The sequence below is a fragment of the Cloeon dipterum genome, chromosome X (genome assembly GCF_949628265.1).
Source record: "Cloeon dipterum chromosome X, ieCloDipt1.1, whole genome shotgun sequence".
Lineage (NCBI taxonomy): Eukaryota > Metazoa > Arthropoda > Insecta > Ephemeroptera > Baetidae > Cloeon > Cloeon dipterum.
In genome coordinates this window covers 29,284,355-29,303,462 of record NC_088790.1, presented here as the reverse complement: position 1 = coordinate 29,303,462, position 19,108 = coordinate 29,284,355, and the positions used below count along the sequence as shown (strand labels likewise).

The window sequence follows — 19,108 nt, the reverse complement described above, 5'->3', positions numbered from 1 at the left end:
ATATTATTATATTTTCACGAGGTTAAGCTCCGCCCATAGGCCCCGCCCCCTTTTGCTGCTCTCTCTCTGTTGTTTTGGAAGTGGAGCTGCGAGGATTATTGTCAGTGACCACGGATTTTCATAAAAATAATATTAAATCGTTCATAAAAAGTCAAGAAAAGATCAAACAGTGGCGGTTAAAGTAGAAAACTCTTCAAGAGAATCCTCATTCTCCCCGAAAAAGGCACCTTGATGTTTATCGGAGATGCGGAGTGTAAACAAACACGGATTTTAAATTCGTTTTCACTTTTTCAACGGGATAATGGCCCTTTAAAGGGCTAGAGGAAGCGAGCCAATGGATAAAATATCAAAATTTTAAACTCGAGGTAAATTTATTCAAAAATACAATAAAATGCACATCTAAAATTAATTTATGTCTATTTAGAAAATTATGAAGAGGTCTTGGCGGGACAGCGTGGACAGTGATGACCTCCCAGAGGACGGCAAGCGGATGTGCTGTCCGTCGGACATGCACCAGAAGCCGGGCGTTCGGATGGAGCCGCCGCCGAACCATTCGCAGCCGTTCGACTTCTCTCAGACGCTGCGCCTCAAATCTCGGCTGGAGCACCTGCAGGCGCTTCAGGTCCTGTGCCAGCGCAGCATCCTGGCCAATTTGCGCCACTTCTACTCCCTGAAGGAGGCGCCGTTCGCCGTCCTGCCGTGGAACATCATCGGCGACCTGGTGCGCTACGTGGCCGAAAAGGCGCCGCACGTGCTCACCAATCCGAATTTGCTCCACCTGTTCGTCACCGAGCAGACGTCCATCATGAGCGCCGACTTCCAGCAGTGCCGCGGCAACACCGAGGCCGTCCAGCGCTTCATGGTGTCTCAACTCGAGCAGAACAGCCCCAACCTGACCACGCTCGACCTCAGGATGAAAGACTACTCCAGGTGCTCCACCACGCTCGTCTCTCAGGTTTGATTAAAAGTTTTTAATAGGATTAATAAAAATTTATTTGTATTATACGCAGTCTCTGATAGCCATAAGGGTCCGAGTTTGACTCTGAAAATCATAAAAACTATTAGTTTTGGGTATTTTTAATTTTACCAAATTTTTTTTAAGTTTCTCTATTAACAGCCCGCTGAAATTTACAGACAAAATTACTCAATTTAGGGGAAAAAACTGGAAATTTAATCAGCTTTTTTAATTTAGGCAGCTTTTGACGCTTCTATCAACTGGTGAATTTTAATGAGGCAAAACACAAACCCCTTTTGAAAATCTGCAATTTTTGAAAAAATAAAAAATAACTTTCAAAACTCAAAAGCACTATTTTTATCTTCTCCCTATTATATTTTCATAATTTTTCTCATCCCGGAAGCAATTAATTTCCTTTGCTAAAAAAGAGGGCGTAACCAGTAAAATTCGAAAAATTCGATTTTGGGGCACCTTTGGTCAGAAGTAAATTAAAAAATAGTCAGTCTGGGCTAACTTACCATGAAAATTCATTTTTAAAAAAAAAAATAAAAAAATGACTATCATTCAACTTAAAATACAAATGGTTTTAGGAGGACCCTCAGGTGATGCATGGCCTGGTGAACAACCTTCTGTCGCAGCTAACGAACCTGGAGGAGCTCCAATTGAACTGCTACGTGGAAAACCGAACTCTGGGCATCGTTGGGCGCACGTGTCCGCGCCTGAAGCGGCTCAACGTGAGTGGAAACCGCGGAGTGACCAATCAGGGCGTCTTCCTGCTCTGCCCTGGCTCGACGGCCGACGCGGGCCGCTGCGCCGCCATCGAGCAGCTCGACGTGACCAACACGGGCGTCGGCATCATGGGCGGTGTCCACGCGCTCGCCGCGCTGCCGAAACTCAAGGTGCTGCGCCACAACTCGAGCTACTCGGTGCTCAAAGCGTTCAAGGAGCGACACAAAAACCGGACGCTACCCTCCATTCAGTCGCTGCACATCGCCGAACTGCCATTCCGCGCCAGGTTCGCCACCTCGGACCACCTGAGACAGGTATTGTAAAACTGCTAATTATAGATAATTAGTGCTGAGAGAATAAGACAGATTTTTTCAGGAAATAGTCAATTATTTTTAGACTTATTTAGTACTAAATAGATGAGACATAATTTTTGACCAATAAAACAGCGGGGGCCGGGGGCCAGATTTGTGCGACGGGCAGGTATGGCGTCCTATGGAGTATATGGCGCGAAAAAACAGTCACGTGAAAATAAGGGAAAAGGAGCAAGTTTTGGTCTATATTGTGATGTAAAATTTGCATTAACTCTCAAATATTTGTGTCTATTGGATCGTTAAAACAAACTCTTGACACTCGTGCCGTGCGGCAATCCAAAGAGAGAGCGCTTTTTGTTTCCCACTTTCTGACGCCATCTTGGATCTGCGCAGTGGTTTCCAATTTTATCGCACATCCGGCTCCCGCTGCAATAAAATAAATTTAATTTTGAGGAACTTTCGCTGCGATGTGAGACTAAATCCTGCCGCTGTGCATTTTAAACTTAACGGTTTTTTTAGACGTGCTGAAAACCAAAATCGGTTAAGCCAATTATTGCCGTAGAATCGTGAAAAACTAATTTTTGAAATAAAACATCTTTTCCATCGTTTCTACAGCGAATGGCTAAACTGATATTTGTTTTCAGCACTTTTAAAGTAATAATGATTCTAAAAGAAGCTGGATTGAGTCTGAAATCACAGCGGAGGTGCCTTAAAATCGAGTATACGGTGGTGCCATCTATTGGCCGCTTGCAACACAATAGGGTTTCCTCAGCACACTGTTGTACGCATGATACTGGAAACAAAATTAATGCCATCATTCTTCATTCTTTGATTTGCCCAGACACCGAGCATGTTGTTCCTTCTGTGATTTTGTTTGAAAATGAAAATGCATTATTTTATGTCTAGTGTGAAGGTTGGTTTTTACTAGTATTCAAGATTCGTTTAAAAAATTGTCACTGGTTTACAAATTGCACCAAAAATAGACAAACTTTCTCGCTAACTCGACTTCAGTTTATTTGTATCTTGATTTTATTATTTGTGTTTGATGAAAAAAGTCGGACTTCATCGCTTTGGCAGACGTTTATCAATTAAGGGGTCGTCGGTGGGTGAGGGTGTGTCCGCTGACGGCACGATCTCCAAAACCATGCATTGCGGATACTAAGTTGAATTGCATAGCTGCGTTGTTCATTTTTTCCCAATTATTTCTCTTGATGTGACGGGTGCCACTTGCGTACATGTTGGTTCATGTTTCCTTTTTGGGTGAAGGCCTTACCACATTCAGGACAGAGGTGCTTGTTCGCACCTGAGTGAATGGCTAAGTGCCGATTCAGGGTGTCACGGTGCTTAAATCCCTTTTTGCACACCGGACAGTTGAACGGCAGCTCAGGTGTGTCACCATTCTTGGTGGGGTGCTTGTTGCTTAAGTGTCGTTGCATGTGGATTTTTTGGGTAAAGCCATTGCCGCATACTGGACAGACGTGCTTCTTCTCACCTGAGTGAATGACTAAGTGCTGCTCCAGATGATGCTTGAGCTTGAATCCCTTATTGCAATGCGAACAGATGAACGGCCACTCAGAGTTGTGAACCATCTTGTGCCTCCCCAGGCTTGATTTGTATTCGAGTAACGCACCGCAAATGTCACAGATATACTTAGAGAGTTTGTGAGAATCCAGAAGATGTTGTCTAAGCAGACGGTTGTTTGGGAATTCCATGTTGCACTTTTGGCAACCGAACAGCCTTGGGCCATAATGTGCAACATCAGCCTCTTCCATAGCCTTAGGGGAAGCAACTGATTGTTAGCTCTCTTCGCCTTGAAGAGAATTTTGCTTGTTGTATACGATGCACACGTGCTTTCGGGTATGAGATATTCGGCTTCGTGAAATTCAAAAACTCCCAGCAATTTCTTTGTCCGGTCAGATATATTGGATCTGGAAAATTTCAACATTTCATGAATAACTTGAATAGCACAAATTACAACGTCAACCTTAGCTCAATTTTAATAACAGAAAATGTGCATTTTCATCTTAAAATTCATCAATAGAGCTCACATTTCAACAAATTTAAGATATTAATAAAGTAAGCTCACCCTGAGTCCAGGTTCAAATCATTGCAGCCAGCACACGTGCTCAAAGCTTTACAATTCACTCGTGCAGCAGGAACTGCAATTCACAATAAAAAAAATATTTCAATAATCACAAAAATTTTATCAAATAGAAAGAACTGCATTTTATATCGCTGATAAAAAAAATAAATACCTTAAATCGTGAGACCGCGCTCTGAGAATTAATTGATGCGCTTGCACTGCTTGGCCGCTGCAGGGAAATTGAGTTTGACATTCGCTGCTGCGACGGGAGGGGAGAAAAAGTTACCTCCCGTGCTCGAAGTCCACCCCTATACAGGCTTAAGAAAGAAGAAGTGAAAGTTTTCTACATATTTTGAGTCAATTTAGCTGGTTGAAGATATTTTTAAATTAAGTTCGGATTGCTTAAAATTGCTTGATTAGCGGTCGTTGGATTGGAATCTCAGAAAAACAGCCGATTGTCTAAATTTTCAGATTTAATTATAATTTAGGACTAAAATAAAAATCTGGCAGTCATTGAAAAGGTTTCTATGGTGTTTCCACTTTATAATTATCATTATTTTGTTTATTTTAATGTTTATTTGCATATTAAATTGAAAAAATTGCCCAAAATGTGCAGGTGTGTGATCTGGTGCCGTCGGTGCGGAGCCTGTCGCTCTCCAGGGTACCTGACGTGTCCCCTCTGCTAAAGCTGAAGGCCGTGTCCAACCTAGAGCTGCTGCACTTCAACTCGGTCAACGTGGTGTGCGAGGTGGAGCGTATGCTGTCGGCCTTCTCGCTGACCAGACTGTCCATCACCGGGCAGCACAGCCTCGACCTCGACCTGGTGGCCTTGCGCTGTCCCCTCCTGCAGCACCTCCAGTTGCAGTGTCCCCTGGATATCGGCACCAAAGCAAACAGGACTCACTTCCGCAAGTTGGAGACCCTGGACTTGCGGCCGGTGGAGCTACAGGAACTGCCCCTGGCGCCCTTGGAGGCGGCCCTGACATCGCCCTGCCTTCACAGGATGGCCCTGACCAACGTCGTGTTGCCCGTCAAGCTAATGCACCGCCTGCTCGATGAAGCGGAGGCTGGAAAGGTCGTCTACGCGCATCTCCTGACTGTGAAACTCGAGCATGTTGGCGTTGAGAGCTTTCTCGACAAGGAAACTTTGCTTCTCAGGTATGACTTCAACTCAATCATTTTTCATCGAAAGCTATAGGTATTACCGTAAATAAATATAGGTTTTACAAATGAGGAATGGTTATTAGAAAATAATTCTTGTTAAATTAGAATTTACCTGTTTGATAGATTTCGACGAATGGAATAAAAATCAAGCCAAAAAATTGGTAATTAAATAAATTTGAAAATTCTAGAAATTTTTAAGTTGATTGATGGCGGGGAAAAAGTTTATATATTAAAATCAATTTGTTCTTCAATTTCCAGAAGTCAAAATATGAATCCTTTCTTCCTCATCTGTGTATTTTTTTTTATTTTTCACGCAATATTCCACATTAGCTTTTATTTGGATCTTCACGTTTCTCTAAGTTATCTCTATTATTTCGTTCTGATTTAAATCATAACAAAAATCAAAACTTTCCTGTTTCTTGCCTTGATGTTTGACACTATGCGGTACCGAAACAGCCGATATGGGCCACCAAAGAGAGGAGCGCAACTGAGGGAATACAATATGGCGGTGCGGACATGCATGTCAGGCAAGAGTGAACTGCTTGTCGTTAAAAAAGGGGGTGTGGTCCACCACCTTTTTTATTCTCTAAGGGGGCCGATATCAGCTGTTTCGACGCATTTTGGTTTCACATACATAAAATATAGTATTTTTTTAACCGAATGCGTGATCAAAAGAAACATCCCTATCAGAGCTCAAAGAACCACTTTCTTATTGTAAAGCCAACAATAGAAAAAATGTTATATATTGTTGTCCTGTATAGCTTTAATTTCTACAGTGTATCTTGTAAACTAAAAAAGCTTAAATGACATTTAGCTTTTATTGCTAGTCAGCGGCAATTTTGCTTGTTAATCCCGAGAAAATATTCAATTTTATTTTTTGCATTAGCGGTCGAGCTATTATTTCAAATCTTATTATGCCACAAATATCATACATTTTTATTCAAAATTAAAAAAAAACTAAATTAAAAGAGAACAATTATTTGTGTTTCCAGGTTTGTAGCCGTCTCGCCGACCCTGAGGGAGGTGTGTATGAACAACAACAAGTACCCGTGCACCACCGAGAAGGAGATCCAGCTGCTGAGACTATTCGCCCGGATCCACCGCGGAGAGACGCTCAGACTGCGCTCGTCCAACAAAAAGCTCAATTTTATCAGCTAATGCTATTATTTTTTTCTGGAAAATTGACTTGCATCGCTTGTTTTTTAGAAATAAAATTTGTGACTTTGAAACGAAGGTTTAATATTTTCATTTGCCATTGTACATTAAACATATTTATACCTATGATTCAACACAAAATGTACACAGTTATTTACATCATCCTGAAATTGTTAGCAGCAGCAGTTGAAAAATACACGAATCCATTTTCCTGCTACATGAGTGTAAGAAATAAAATTATTTAACGCAGTTGGAACTGGAAAGCCGCTACCGCAATCCATCATATTTGATTGGCAAAAGTAATACCACCATTGGAACTGGAAATTTAATAAGCTTTTTAATTTAGGCAGTTTTTTACGTTATAATGAACTGGTGAATTTTAATGAGGCAAACATAGACCTCTTTCGAAAATATGCAATTTTTGGGAAAAATAAATAAAAACTTTCCACACTCAAAAGTAATATTATGACGTATAATTTGCATGACTCTAAACTAATTGTCTTTTTTGGATCATTCAAAAACTCTTGACACTCGTACGGGATTCAAAAGAGACATTTTGCTTCCCACATACAGATGCCATTATTCGATCTGCGCAGTGGTTACCAATTTTATCACACATCCGGCCCCCGCTTTTAGAAAAATAAATTTAATTTAAAGGAACTTTCGATGCGATTTGATACTTATAATCCTGCCGCTGTGCGTTTTATATTTAATGGGTTTTTTACATGCTGAAAACCAAAAAAAATCGGTTAAGCCAGTAGCCGTAGAATCGTGAAATACTATTTTCCGAAAAAAAAATATTTTCCAACGTTTCTACAGTGAATGGCTGAACTGATTTTTGTTTTCAGCACTTTTAAAGTAATGATTCTAAAAGAACCTGGATTGAGACTGAAATCACAGCGGAGGTGCCTTAAAATCGATTATATTCTGGTGCCATCTATTGGCCGCTTGAAACACACTAGAGGATTCCCTCAGCACACTGTTGTACGCATGATACTGGAAACAAAATTAATGCCATCATTCTTCATTCTTTGATTTGCCCAGACACCGAGCATGTTGTTCATTCTGCGATTTTGTTTCAAAATGAAAATGCATGTATTTATGTCTAGTGTGGAGATTGGTATTTACTAGTATCAAAAATTCGTTAAGAAGATGGTCTTGTTTACAAATTTCACCAACAATAGACAAACTTTCATGCTAATTTGACTGAAGTTCTCTTGTTTCTTGATTTGATTCTTTGTGTTTGATGAAAAAAGTCGAATTTCATCGCATTGGCAGACGTTTATCAATTGAGGGGTCGTCGGTGGGTGAGGGTGTGTCCGCTGACAGCACGATCTCCATAACCATGCGAATTGCGGATACTAATAAGTTGAATTGCATGACTGCGTTGTTCATTTTTTCCCAATTATTTCTTTCGATGTGACGGGTGCAACATGCGTACATGTTGGACCATGTTTCCTTCTTGGTTCAAAGGCCTTACCACATTCAGGATAGACATGCTTCTTCTCACCTGAGTGAATGACTAAGTGCCGATTCAGGGCGTAGCTGCGCTTAAATCCCTTTCTGCACACCGAACAGGTGAACGGCCGCTCAAAGCTATGGGCCTTCTTGTGCCTTTCCAAGTCTGATTTGTACTTGAATCTTTTGTCGCAAGTCTCACAGATGAACTTCTTTATTTCATAAGAAATCCGATTTTGCTTTAGCAAATCTTTGTCCGTGTTGGATATTGAGTTGGCTGCGTTCTTCTTTTCCGACTCATTTCTCTCGGTTGTGTGGATGCGTGAGTGTTTATGCAAGATTTGCCTGTGCCCGAACGCCTTGTTGCATACTGGACAGACGTGCTTCTTCTCACCTGAGTGAATGACTAGGTGGTCCTTCAGATATTGCTTGAGCTTGAATCCCTTATTGCACACCGAACAGGTGAACGGCCGCTCAGAGTTGTGTTTTTTCTTGTGCGTCCACACGTTTTGTTTGTGTTTCAATACCGCACCGCAAATGTCACAGATATACTTATAGAGTTGGTGAGAATCCAGAAGATGTTGTTCAAGCAGATATTTGATTGGGAATTCCATGTTGCACTCTTGGCAACCGAACAGCCTTTGGCCATAATGTGCAACATCAGCATCTTCCATAGCATCAGGGGAAGCAACTGATTGTTAGCTCTCCTCTCCTTGAAGGGAATTTTGCTTATTGTATACACGATGCACACGGGCTTGTGTGGATGAGATGTTCGGCTGCGTGAAATTCAAAAACTCCCAGCAATTTCTTAGTCCGGTCAGATATATTGGATCTGGAAAATTTCAACATTTCATGAATAACTTGAATAGCACAAATTACAACGACAACCTTAGCTCAATTTTTATAACAGAAAATATGCATTTTCATCCAACAATTCATCAATAGCTCACATTTAAAAAAATTTAAGATATCAAAATAGTAAGCTCACCCTGAGTCCACCCGCGTAGAAAAATTTAGTCCAGGATTGTTCTAGGATTATACCTCTTTGGTCGAGGATTAATCCTCAGGAACAATTATGGGCTGATATTGGTGACGCTTTTTCGTGTTTTTAGATTAATCCTAGGAATATCCCAAAAAGATAATCCTAGAATGTCCCAGGGATGTTCTTAGGGAGATGTCAGAAAACTCTTGCGTTCCTCCTAAGAATATTCCTGGAACATTCTTCGGTCTTCCTTAGGAACTTCCTCGAATTAATCCAGGATCAATTTAAAACGTGAAAAAAATTAGTCCTTGGCTCTTTATTTTTAATAAAATTGGATTTATTATTGTCTTAAATTTTAATTGGGATTTACACAATAATTAAACATATATATTTATTCCAAGAATAATTATTTTATTTTTAATTTCACATACAGGCAGTAGAGCATAATAATTATGGTTTCACAATGACAGAGTGCATACGCATCCAAAAATTTTGGGCACTACACAAATATCAGTATTTAAAATTAAACACAAATCAAAATACTGCTTTTGACAAATTAATCATGCAGTTCATGTCAATAAGAACAAGAGTGAAGGAGAGGCTGTGCAACAAAATTATTTGGTTCAGGCAAAGGCAGCATGACAAGAACAGATCCAATATCTGAGAGTTTCTTAACGATAAAACTATTAGTCAAACTAACAACAAAGATATTCAACATTGCGGAATCAATTGGTTCAATGAAAAATGGGCCCAGTTTTTTATATACTTGACATTTGATTTGTGTGTCTTCACCCTGATCTTTTGAAACTAGTGAGACCACTTTTAGAATTTCTCCATTGTTATCGGCAATGTACGAGTCATTCTCAGAAGGGAAAGCAATACAAAAAGATCTGTATTTTACTTGGAATTTTTTGTTGAATTGGCTGATCTTAGGAATTTGGTGGAACAACCGAGTAAATCTGTAATCTGTTTTGTAAAGGAACATACGTCTGATTAATTGCTCAATAACTCTGTTGCTACTTTTAACCTGCTTCAGGATCTCCCTCAAAAAGTTCTCTAGCCAGTAACAACTTAACTGGTCTACGGTTAATTTGAAAACACGAACCTGTTTGACAATGTGAATTAAGGAGTGAATCAAAAAGACGCGATGTCCCTTTCCAAAAAACATCTCATAGTTGTTGACATAAGAGAACAGAAGCTCCTCTGCTTTATCAAGCCAAAAATCAAGAACAACTTTGCTTGGGTCTCGCAAAATGCGAACAGCAACAACAAGTTTCAAAATATGTGTAAATATCTCATTAGATAATTTGTTCTTAAGAATAACTGGGGCAGCATAGCTAACGAAGAAACGATATTGGGTAGCTTTCCAATATGAAATGTATTTTAAATGTGCTAAATTCCGAGAGAACACTGAAGGTGTAAAAATCTCAAACTTTTTAATTTGCGAGTTAATTGAGACAAGAAAATTCTTAGGCAGCCTTGCCTTTCCCTTCTTTTCATAGAGCAAATGAAAACAAAGGCGCTTGGCAGCGCCTTCGTCGATACAATGCATCGCGTCCAAAATAATATCATTAACGAGGTCAAAATTTTCGATCTGCTCAAGTTCACTATTGCCACGATGGTGCCGCACATCTGCGTGAGCTCGGAATGAATCATTGGTTCTATGTTGAATTTCACTTAATTCAACTCTCGGGAAATGACAACGGGTGAGACCATTTTTTCCCTGGCGAGCAAAACAATGTTCGCAAGCTTCGCGTGCATTATGACAAACAGTATTTTTCAAAAACGCTCGTGCAGGTGTGTCGGCAACAACACAAAGCAATTCTATTTTAATCTGTCTAGATCCAATTGAAAAAAAATTGTTGTTCAAGCATTTCAACTCATGACTGAAATCATTAAGAAAAGCTGAATGTTCAGGCTTTCCCTGACCGACAAAAGCTCCTACCAAAAAAGGTTCAAAATTGATTGTGTTACAGAAAACTAAACCAACCAAGGGCCAAATCGTGAGATTGTTACTGGACTGTTTAAACACCTGCGCACCGTCAGTCCCAAAGATCAGTGTCACTTTACCTTCTTTCAGCACATGTTCTCTCAATTCTTCACAGTGATTTACATACAGTTCCAGACTATTTAAAATGCCAAAATAAAAGTACTGTCCTTGCGCGCACTCTTGCCCTGCAGTCGAATTAATTTTTGTAACATTAACAATAGATTTTGCTGACGAGGATGAGCATGCCTGATTTTTAAGAAATGTTGTAGCACTGATTGGCAATTCTGGGAAATGATCTTTCGCTGCCTTAAGAATATCTGTCAGGCAAGCGAAAGTCATTGAATGTTTGTGAAAAATTAATTTAAGGCGTTCACCGAATATTTCTGATGGTAGTCTAGATTCGTAAGAATCATCATCGGAAATTTCATCTTCAATTTCGGATAGTGATTCGGGAATAGATTCAGCTTCAGAAGAGGAGTCAGCTTCGACATGAGACACACTAATGTTTGAACTTAAACCGTGCCCTGACTCATTTTCATCAAACTGTTCACCGCTCATTAAATCAGAGTTTAAGTCCTTATTAGTGTGGAGAGTGGGACTTGCTTCAGGAACAACCGATTTTTCTAAATTCAAACTTTGTTGCGAGTGCTCTTGGGCAAGGTTTAAAAACCGTTTCTTATACCTCCACTTCATAGTCCTCGAATGTGCACTTTTGGGCATCCTTAATCGTCTTCAATTCCTGAAGAGTCACAAACAAATGAATTGTCTAGCTCCGATGTCACGGGTAGGGGATTCAAAGTACTGGTTGATGGGTCCTTGTTGGCCCTGGCAGTTACTTCTTTCTCAAACTGATGGCCAGCTTGCTGGTCTTCAGCTGGCTCTTCACTTTCAGAGCCTAAAAAATTTTAATGGTTAACAATATGTAACATATAAAACGCATTTATCCAAACTTTATGCCAAAAAATATGAAATTAATTTAAGATATACCTTTATCAGGAACTTCTGCAGAGCGGCCTTCTTTGGTTAGCCTAATGCTCATTGCAGTGTCAACAAGTGATGGAGTTGTGCCAATGCCATGAATACTGCAGTAAGTTAAGACGCATTCTGAAATATAGCAACATATATATATTTAAAACACATTTTGTCAAGATAATAGAATTATACCTCGAACAGTCTTGTAGATATGAAATTTGGAAAAGACAGTTTTCTGTCCTTTCTTGTTCATTTTCTTGTCCTTTGTCGTGTGCAAGAAGCGGAGTACTAACTGAGACATAAGTGCAGGCACCATCATTTCCCGCAGGGCTGATGTTGCCACTTGGCGCACCGTGCCCCCACTGAGTCTACTCAGCAAGTGTGTCGACTGGAATAAAAGATGAAATTAAATATTCAATTATCCTTACCAAAAATTTAAAAAAACATACCACTGATTTCTCCAAGTTGGTGTCCGACTTAATCCTATTGGATACGCCGTCAATGTCTGCCACGGTCGACAAGGGGAGCGACACGCCTTTTTCGGCGAGATCATTTCGGCTAACAAGACCCTGAGGGTTTGAACCCAAGCCACACTGTCCTAGTTTTAGTAAGACCTGGTAGCTCTTTTCACAAATTTTGTGATGCTCCTTGGACTCCACAGCAGCCTCTGCGTTTTGTCTCACGAGGATGTCAATCTGAGAGCCTTTAAAACGATTAGATAAGTAATTTGATATAAGGTTCTTAAAGTCATAAATACTTTGAAATCGAACAAGATCTGATAATTTCTTCATTTCCAATTTCAGCTTCTCAAAATTATCCTGCAGAGTCACAGACGCTGAAAGTTACAAATTATTATAACATAATATGTAGGCCTATACATTTTTGGTAATTTAAAAAAACATTTGTATAGGAAAATTAAATATTTAAGCGTTTGATAATAAATGATGAAATCAAAAAGCAAAATTCACTGAAAAAATGACAATATTCTTACTATTTATTGTTTGGTCCGGCTCTTTCTCTACTGCACCATTAGCTTGAACTGCAGGAAGTGCATCATCTGGAGGAAAATCTTCAGGAGTTTCAGGAGTTGCAGGAGTTTCTTCAGTATCAAGGTTCTCAGAACCTGTCCCATGAGTAAATCTTTCTTTTAAAAATCTAATTAAATCGATTTTCCTATCATACCAACTATGTTTCTGTCAGTGGGACATGCAGAGGGCCTGGGCCTCTTTTTAGATGGCTCCGCCAAGACTTGGTCGCGTAACAAAACAGATGATTGTCGATAACGAGGGCCACCCTCGTCATCAGTGGTTTTGCGGAAAGGTTTATTTTTCCTTTCGTTAGCTCTGATTTTAGAAATTGCGCTGAGTCTTGTGCCTAGGACAGAAAATTTAAGAGCATCTTTACATGGTTAAAAATATTATTTATACATTTTGGTAAATTTTTATAACTGAATCTAGAAACTGTGTGTGTGTGTTGTGTGTTGTGTGTGTGTGTGTGTGTGTGTGTGTGTGTGTGCGTGCGCGCGCGCGCGCGCGCGTGTGCGTGTGTAATTGCCAGAAAAAAATAATAATTTTTTTAATAGTTCTTTAAAATTTCAACGAAAATCAGCAATAATTAAAAACCTTTAAAGATGCATACTCACTGGCGCTTGCTACGAATTTGACATCTTTAGGCGAGAGCTCAACGTATGAAATATTCAAAAATGAAGTCTGAGCTTCCTTTGCTGACTTTTCCTTGAATTTTGCAAGGGTTTTTGTTGTCATCTGGTTGGGGTAGTTGATTAAAAAGCTCTCGTCTGTAGACCAGATCCATCCCAATGGAATTTCTTCCTTATCCCCTTCTTTGAATTCCAGATCCAGAACATCACGAATAAACTTTACGATTGCAAATGGGCTGCCATCATGCAATTTGATCTGCACGGTCTGAAAACAAGAAAATTTACAACATAAATTAAAATCCAACTTGTCAACGTCATCTTCACTGAACACATATATTTAATATAGCCCTACAGATATTTTTAAAATTATTTACAAACAGATCTCAAATTTTAGAAAAAAATGTATTTGGTAAATGCTTAAAATTGTTGGAATAAATAATGTGATTCATAATTAGATATATATACACAAAAATAGTACAATGTATTTTCTATGTCAATATACTATGTCATTTTTAGTCAAAACATTTTGGATGGGAAATCTTTAAATTTAATAAGAAGTTTGAAAGTTTATTTCTAAGCTTTTTATGTGGCAGCTGACAGATTGCCTTCACAAAGCAACGAAAAACTGACTAGTAAACTGAATATTTTTATTAGAAATTAGAATATTCGGGGCCTTTAGTGTCCAAATTTCCGGAAACTAAAAAGACCCAAAATCTAAAGTCAACTGAAACCTCTGTTAGTGCGTATGTACATAATTACAAATATACCCCGTTTATTTTCTTTTCTATTAAACATATTTTGCGCAGATTGATTTTGAAAACTCATTGGAACTAATATTATTATTTCCAATATTTTGTAAAAGTCTTTATTAAAGAAAACAGAAGAGTGTGTACATATAGGCACGTATAAAAAATAGACACACGTATGTATATGTATACGTAATATATGTTATGTGCACACACACATACATACATATTATACGCGTATATGTCTCTCATCAATATAAATTTTATTCATCGTTAAGCAAATCTGTGAGCTTCTGAGGCTGAAACAAAGAGAGCGTCACATAGTAAAACTTAAATAAGCTTTCTCTAAATTCAAATTATGATGCATACTAACATATTAATTATTTACAATAATCATGAACATAATTCTACGTTCATACTTGTTTGCTATTATCATGCGAGTACATCTGACAAATTATTCTTCCAAAGGCATGAATTCATAACAAAAAATGCCCAATTAATTGGAATATTGCTATGTATATACGTTTTTAGTTATGATTTCATAAAAAACGCATATACATAGCAATATTCCAATTAATTGGGCATTTTTTGTTATGAATTCATGCCTTTGGAAGAATAATTTTTCAGATTTACTCACGAATTTGATCATATCGAAGAAATAGTTACATCATTGTTGGGATTACATAACATTTAACATGGGAAATAAAATGTAGTACATACAATACATACATATGATGGTATTTTATGTATGCAAATAACGTAAATATTAAATCATTACATAATGTATATATTATGTAGTATTTCCATGTATACATTATAATTAAACTATATTTCCTACGTAACAAAATGTTATGCATTCCCAAAAATAATATAATACATAATGTGAATGATAGATACTCTTTAATTACCTCCATGGCTTTTGAATAATGATATTCAATCGCACGCGGATGTCCTTAGCATTAATTGTACGGGCCCGCGCGCTATAGATGCATTGCCACTGGCATGCAGACGCGTGTCTTCTCAAGAGCAGTTGGCAGTGTCCAGACTGTCCAAGCCGTGGGCCGTATGCTTTTGTTTAACACTTTTTGTCTTTCACTCTTGCTGCGTCAGAAACTGGCGTATTAATGAGAAAATTGGATGGCGTTGACGCGGGAAAGGAAGAAAGAGAAGTGGCATAGAGCAGGAATTTGGTGAATTTGCACGTCGGCTCTTGTCTGCTCCTGCTCGATGCTCACAGTGCTCACCTATCCGTCCTGCCGCCGCCACCAGTCACCCCCTCCCCCACCTCATAACTATAAGGCAGGCAGCAGGCATACCATACAGGAGCGTGCATGCATGTGCAGCCGCCGCCACTGCGAGCACAGACCTAAAATCGTCAGTTTTAATCCTCAGACTAGATGACCTTCGATAATTTTGCCCGTTTCTCTTTAGTATGGATGGATTAATTAAGGATGACTGCTTATTTGGCTGTTATAATTAATGCTAAGAAAATATTTTATTCAGTTGAGTTTACGCTGTAATTTTATCGATAATTTTTTTATTCTTAGGCCTCTTTAAAAACGGCATAATAATTTTGAGTCAGATAATAAAAAAAATTGTCCGGTGTTTTATTTTAAAATCAATAAAAATAAAAAAGAAATATGTTATGGATTAATTGCGGCAAAATTAATTTTCGCGAGAACCATTTTGTTGAATCTAAAAGTGCGGAAGATATATCATAATATATGTGAATTCGATTAAAATTAAGAATAAAATGTGCACAAAAAAGATCGCAGGACCAATTGAAATATATTTAAATAAACGCGGTTAATCATCTATATTAACTGTTACGTTGTAACTGCGGGGCAGAGGAAAATTTCAAACCGCAAAACTTGAATACATCCGATTAAATATAAATTTATTTATACAAACCGCGTCGCTATTGAATTTGAATAAAATATTAATTTTTAAGAAGATTTAAACTGTCAAATGTTTCCTAAATTTTTGCAAGAAAATTATATATACAGAGTGTGGATTAAAAGCAGAATTTAAAAATTATAATAATTAATTTATTGATAATTTTGACAAAATTATAATTATAAAAGCAAAATTTTTTAAACAATAAAAATAATCATCTGATTGCAGATTTTCTCTGCGGATTACAATTAATTTTAAAAATTTTTCGAGCTGTAATAGAAAAAATTAAAAGTCTTGAAAATTTGTAAGTTCACTTACTTGTTCTCTTGAAAGTGAAATAAAATGTTCTGGGAATGATTTCAGAAAATAATTTCTTGGGATAATCTTGGCATGTTCTTGGGATGTCCTCAAATATTTTCAAAAACTTTCTTCCAAAAGATTGTTCTAAGGATGTTTCTAAGGAATAATTTTCATTTCGATCGAACGATTGTTCCAAAATTAATCCAGATTAATCTGAATTAGCCCAGAATTGATTTTGAATTAATTTTTTAGAATAATTTTTCCGGACAAATATGAAATGTTCTAAGATTAACCGGAATATTTTTGGAATAAAAATTTCTACGCGGGCAGATTCAAATTATGCAGCCAGCACACGTGCCCAAAGCTTTACAATTCACTCGTGTTGCAGGAACTGCAATTCACAATTAAAAAATAATAAATTTCAATTATCATTTAAATTTTATCAAAAAGAAAAGAACAGCATTTTATATCGTAAATAAAAAAAATAAATACAATAAATCATGAGACCACGCTCTGAGAATTCATTGATGCGCTTGCACTGCTTGGCCGCTGCAGAGAAATTGAGTTTAACAATCGCTGCTGGGACGGGAGGGGAGAAAATATTACCTTCCGTGCTCAAAGTCCACCCCTACAGGCTAAAGAAAGAAGAAACGAAAATTTTCTACACATTTTGAATCATTTTAGATAATTGAATACATTTTTAAATTAAGTACGAATTGCATCAAAATGCTTGATTAGCGCGGTCATTGGATTGGAATCTCAGAAATATATAGCCGATCGTCTAAATTCATAGAATTATTTATAATTTAGGACTAAAATAAAAATCTGGCAGTCACTGAAAAGGTTTCTATATTGTTTCCACGGTATATTTATCATTATTTTGTTTAAATTTTAGTGTTTATTTGCATATTAAATTGAAAATATGCAGGTGTGTGGTCTGGTGCCGTCGGTGCGGAGCCTGTCGCTGTCCAGGGTACCTGACGTGTCCCCTCTGCTAAAGCTGAAGGCCGTGTCCAACCTAGAGCTGCTGCACTTCAACTCGGTCAACGTGGTGTCTGAGGTGGAGCTGATGCTGTCGGCCTTTTCGCTGACCAGACTATCCATCACCGGGCAGCACAGCCTCGACCTCGACCTGGTGGCCTTGCGCTGTCCCCTCCTGCAGCACCTCCAGTTGCAGTGTCCCCTGGATATCGGCACCAAAGCAAACAGGAATCACTTCCGCAAGTTGGAGACCCTGGACTTGCGGCCGGTGGAGCTACAGGAACTGCCCCTGGCGCCCTTGGAGGCGGCCCTGACATCGCCCTGCCTTCACAGGATTGCCCTGACCAACGTCGTGTTGCCCGTCAAGCTAATGCACCGCCTGCTCGATGAAGCGGAGGCTGGAAAGGTCGTCTACGCGCATCTCCTGACTGTGAAACTCGAGCATGTTGGCGTTGAGAGTTTTCTCGACAAGGAAACTTTGCTTCTCAGGTATGACTTTTCTTAAATTATTTTTGATCGAAAGCTATAGGTATTACTGTAAATAAATATAGGTTTTACTAATGAGGAATAATTATTAGAAAATAATTCTTGTTAAATTAGAATTTACCTGTGACAGATTTCTACGAACGGATTAAAAATCAAGCCAAAAATTGATAAATAAATAAATTTGAAAATTCTAGGAATTTTTAAGTTGATTGATGGCGGGGAAAAATTTTATATTAAAATCAATTTTTTCTACAATTTCCAGAAGTGAAAATATGAATCCTTTCTTCCTCATCTGAGTATTTTTTTTTAATTTTCACGCAATATTCCACATTAGCTTTGACTTGGATCTTTACGTTTCTCTAATTTATTTCTATTATTTCGTTCTGATTTAAATCATAACAAAAATCAAAACTTTCCTGTTTCTTGCCTTGATGTTTGACACTATGCGGTACCGAAACAGCCGATATTGGCCACCGACGAGAGGAGCGCAACCGAGGGAATACAATATGGCGGTGCGGACATGCATGTCAGGCAAGAGTGAACTGCTTGTCGTTAAAAAATGTGGTGTGGTCCACCACGTTTTTTTATTCTCTAATTGTAAGGGGGCCGATATCAGCTGTTTCGACGCATTTTGGTTTCACATACATAAAATATAGTATTTTTTAAAACCGAATGCGCGATCAAAAGAAACATCCCTATCATATCTCAAAGAACCACTTTCTTATTGTAAAGCCAACAATGGAAAAATGTTATATATTGTTGTCCTGAAAAGCTTTAATTTCTACAGTGTATCTTGTAAACTAAAAAAGCTTAAATGACATTTAGCTTATTGCTAGTCAGCGGCAATTTTGCTTGTTAATCCCGAGAAAATATTCAATTTTATTTTTTGCATTAGCGGTCGAGCTATTATTTCAAATCTTATTATGCCACAAATATCATACATTTTTATTCAAAATTAAAAAAAAAACTAAAATAAAAGAGAACAATTATTTGTGTTTCCAGGTTTGTAGCCGTCTCGCCGACCCTGAGGGAGGTGTGTATGAACAACAACAAGTACCCGTGCACCACCGAGAAGGAGATCCAGCTGCTGAGACTATTCGCCCGGATCCACCGCGGAGAGACGCTCAGACTGCGCTCGTCCAACAAAAAGCTCAATTTTATCAGCTAATGCTATTATTTTTTTCTGGAAAATTGACTTGCATCGCTTGTTTTTTAGAAATAAAATTTGTGACTTTGAAACGAA

General features: G+C 38.3%; 1 protein-coding gene across 2 annotated transcripts; it reads left to right on the top strand.

The window, feature by feature from the left end:
* Positions 1-64: 64 nt before the first annotated feature.
* On the top strand, positions 65-19,108 carry LOC135946508 (uncharacterized). 2 transcript variants are annotated; one of them, XM_065494737.1, is made up of 5 exons: positions 65-365; positions 425-955; positions 1,546-1,998; positions 4,695-5,236; positions 6,235-6,475. In XM_065494737.1, the coding sequence occupies exons 2-5, from the start codon at positions 431-433 to the stop codon at positions 6,398-6,400; spliced, it is 1,686 nt and encodes a 561-aa protein (XP_065350809.1). In that variant the 5' UTR covers positions 65-365; positions 425-430; the 3' UTR covers positions 6,401-6,475. The 2 variants fall into 2 exon arrangements, with proteins under 2 accessions (XP_065350809.1, XP_065350808.1); XM_065494736.1 differs by lacking the exons at positions 4,695-5,236; positions 6,235-6,475 and adding exons at positions 17,327-17,868; positions 18,868-19,108 and having other exon boundaries at positions 66-365.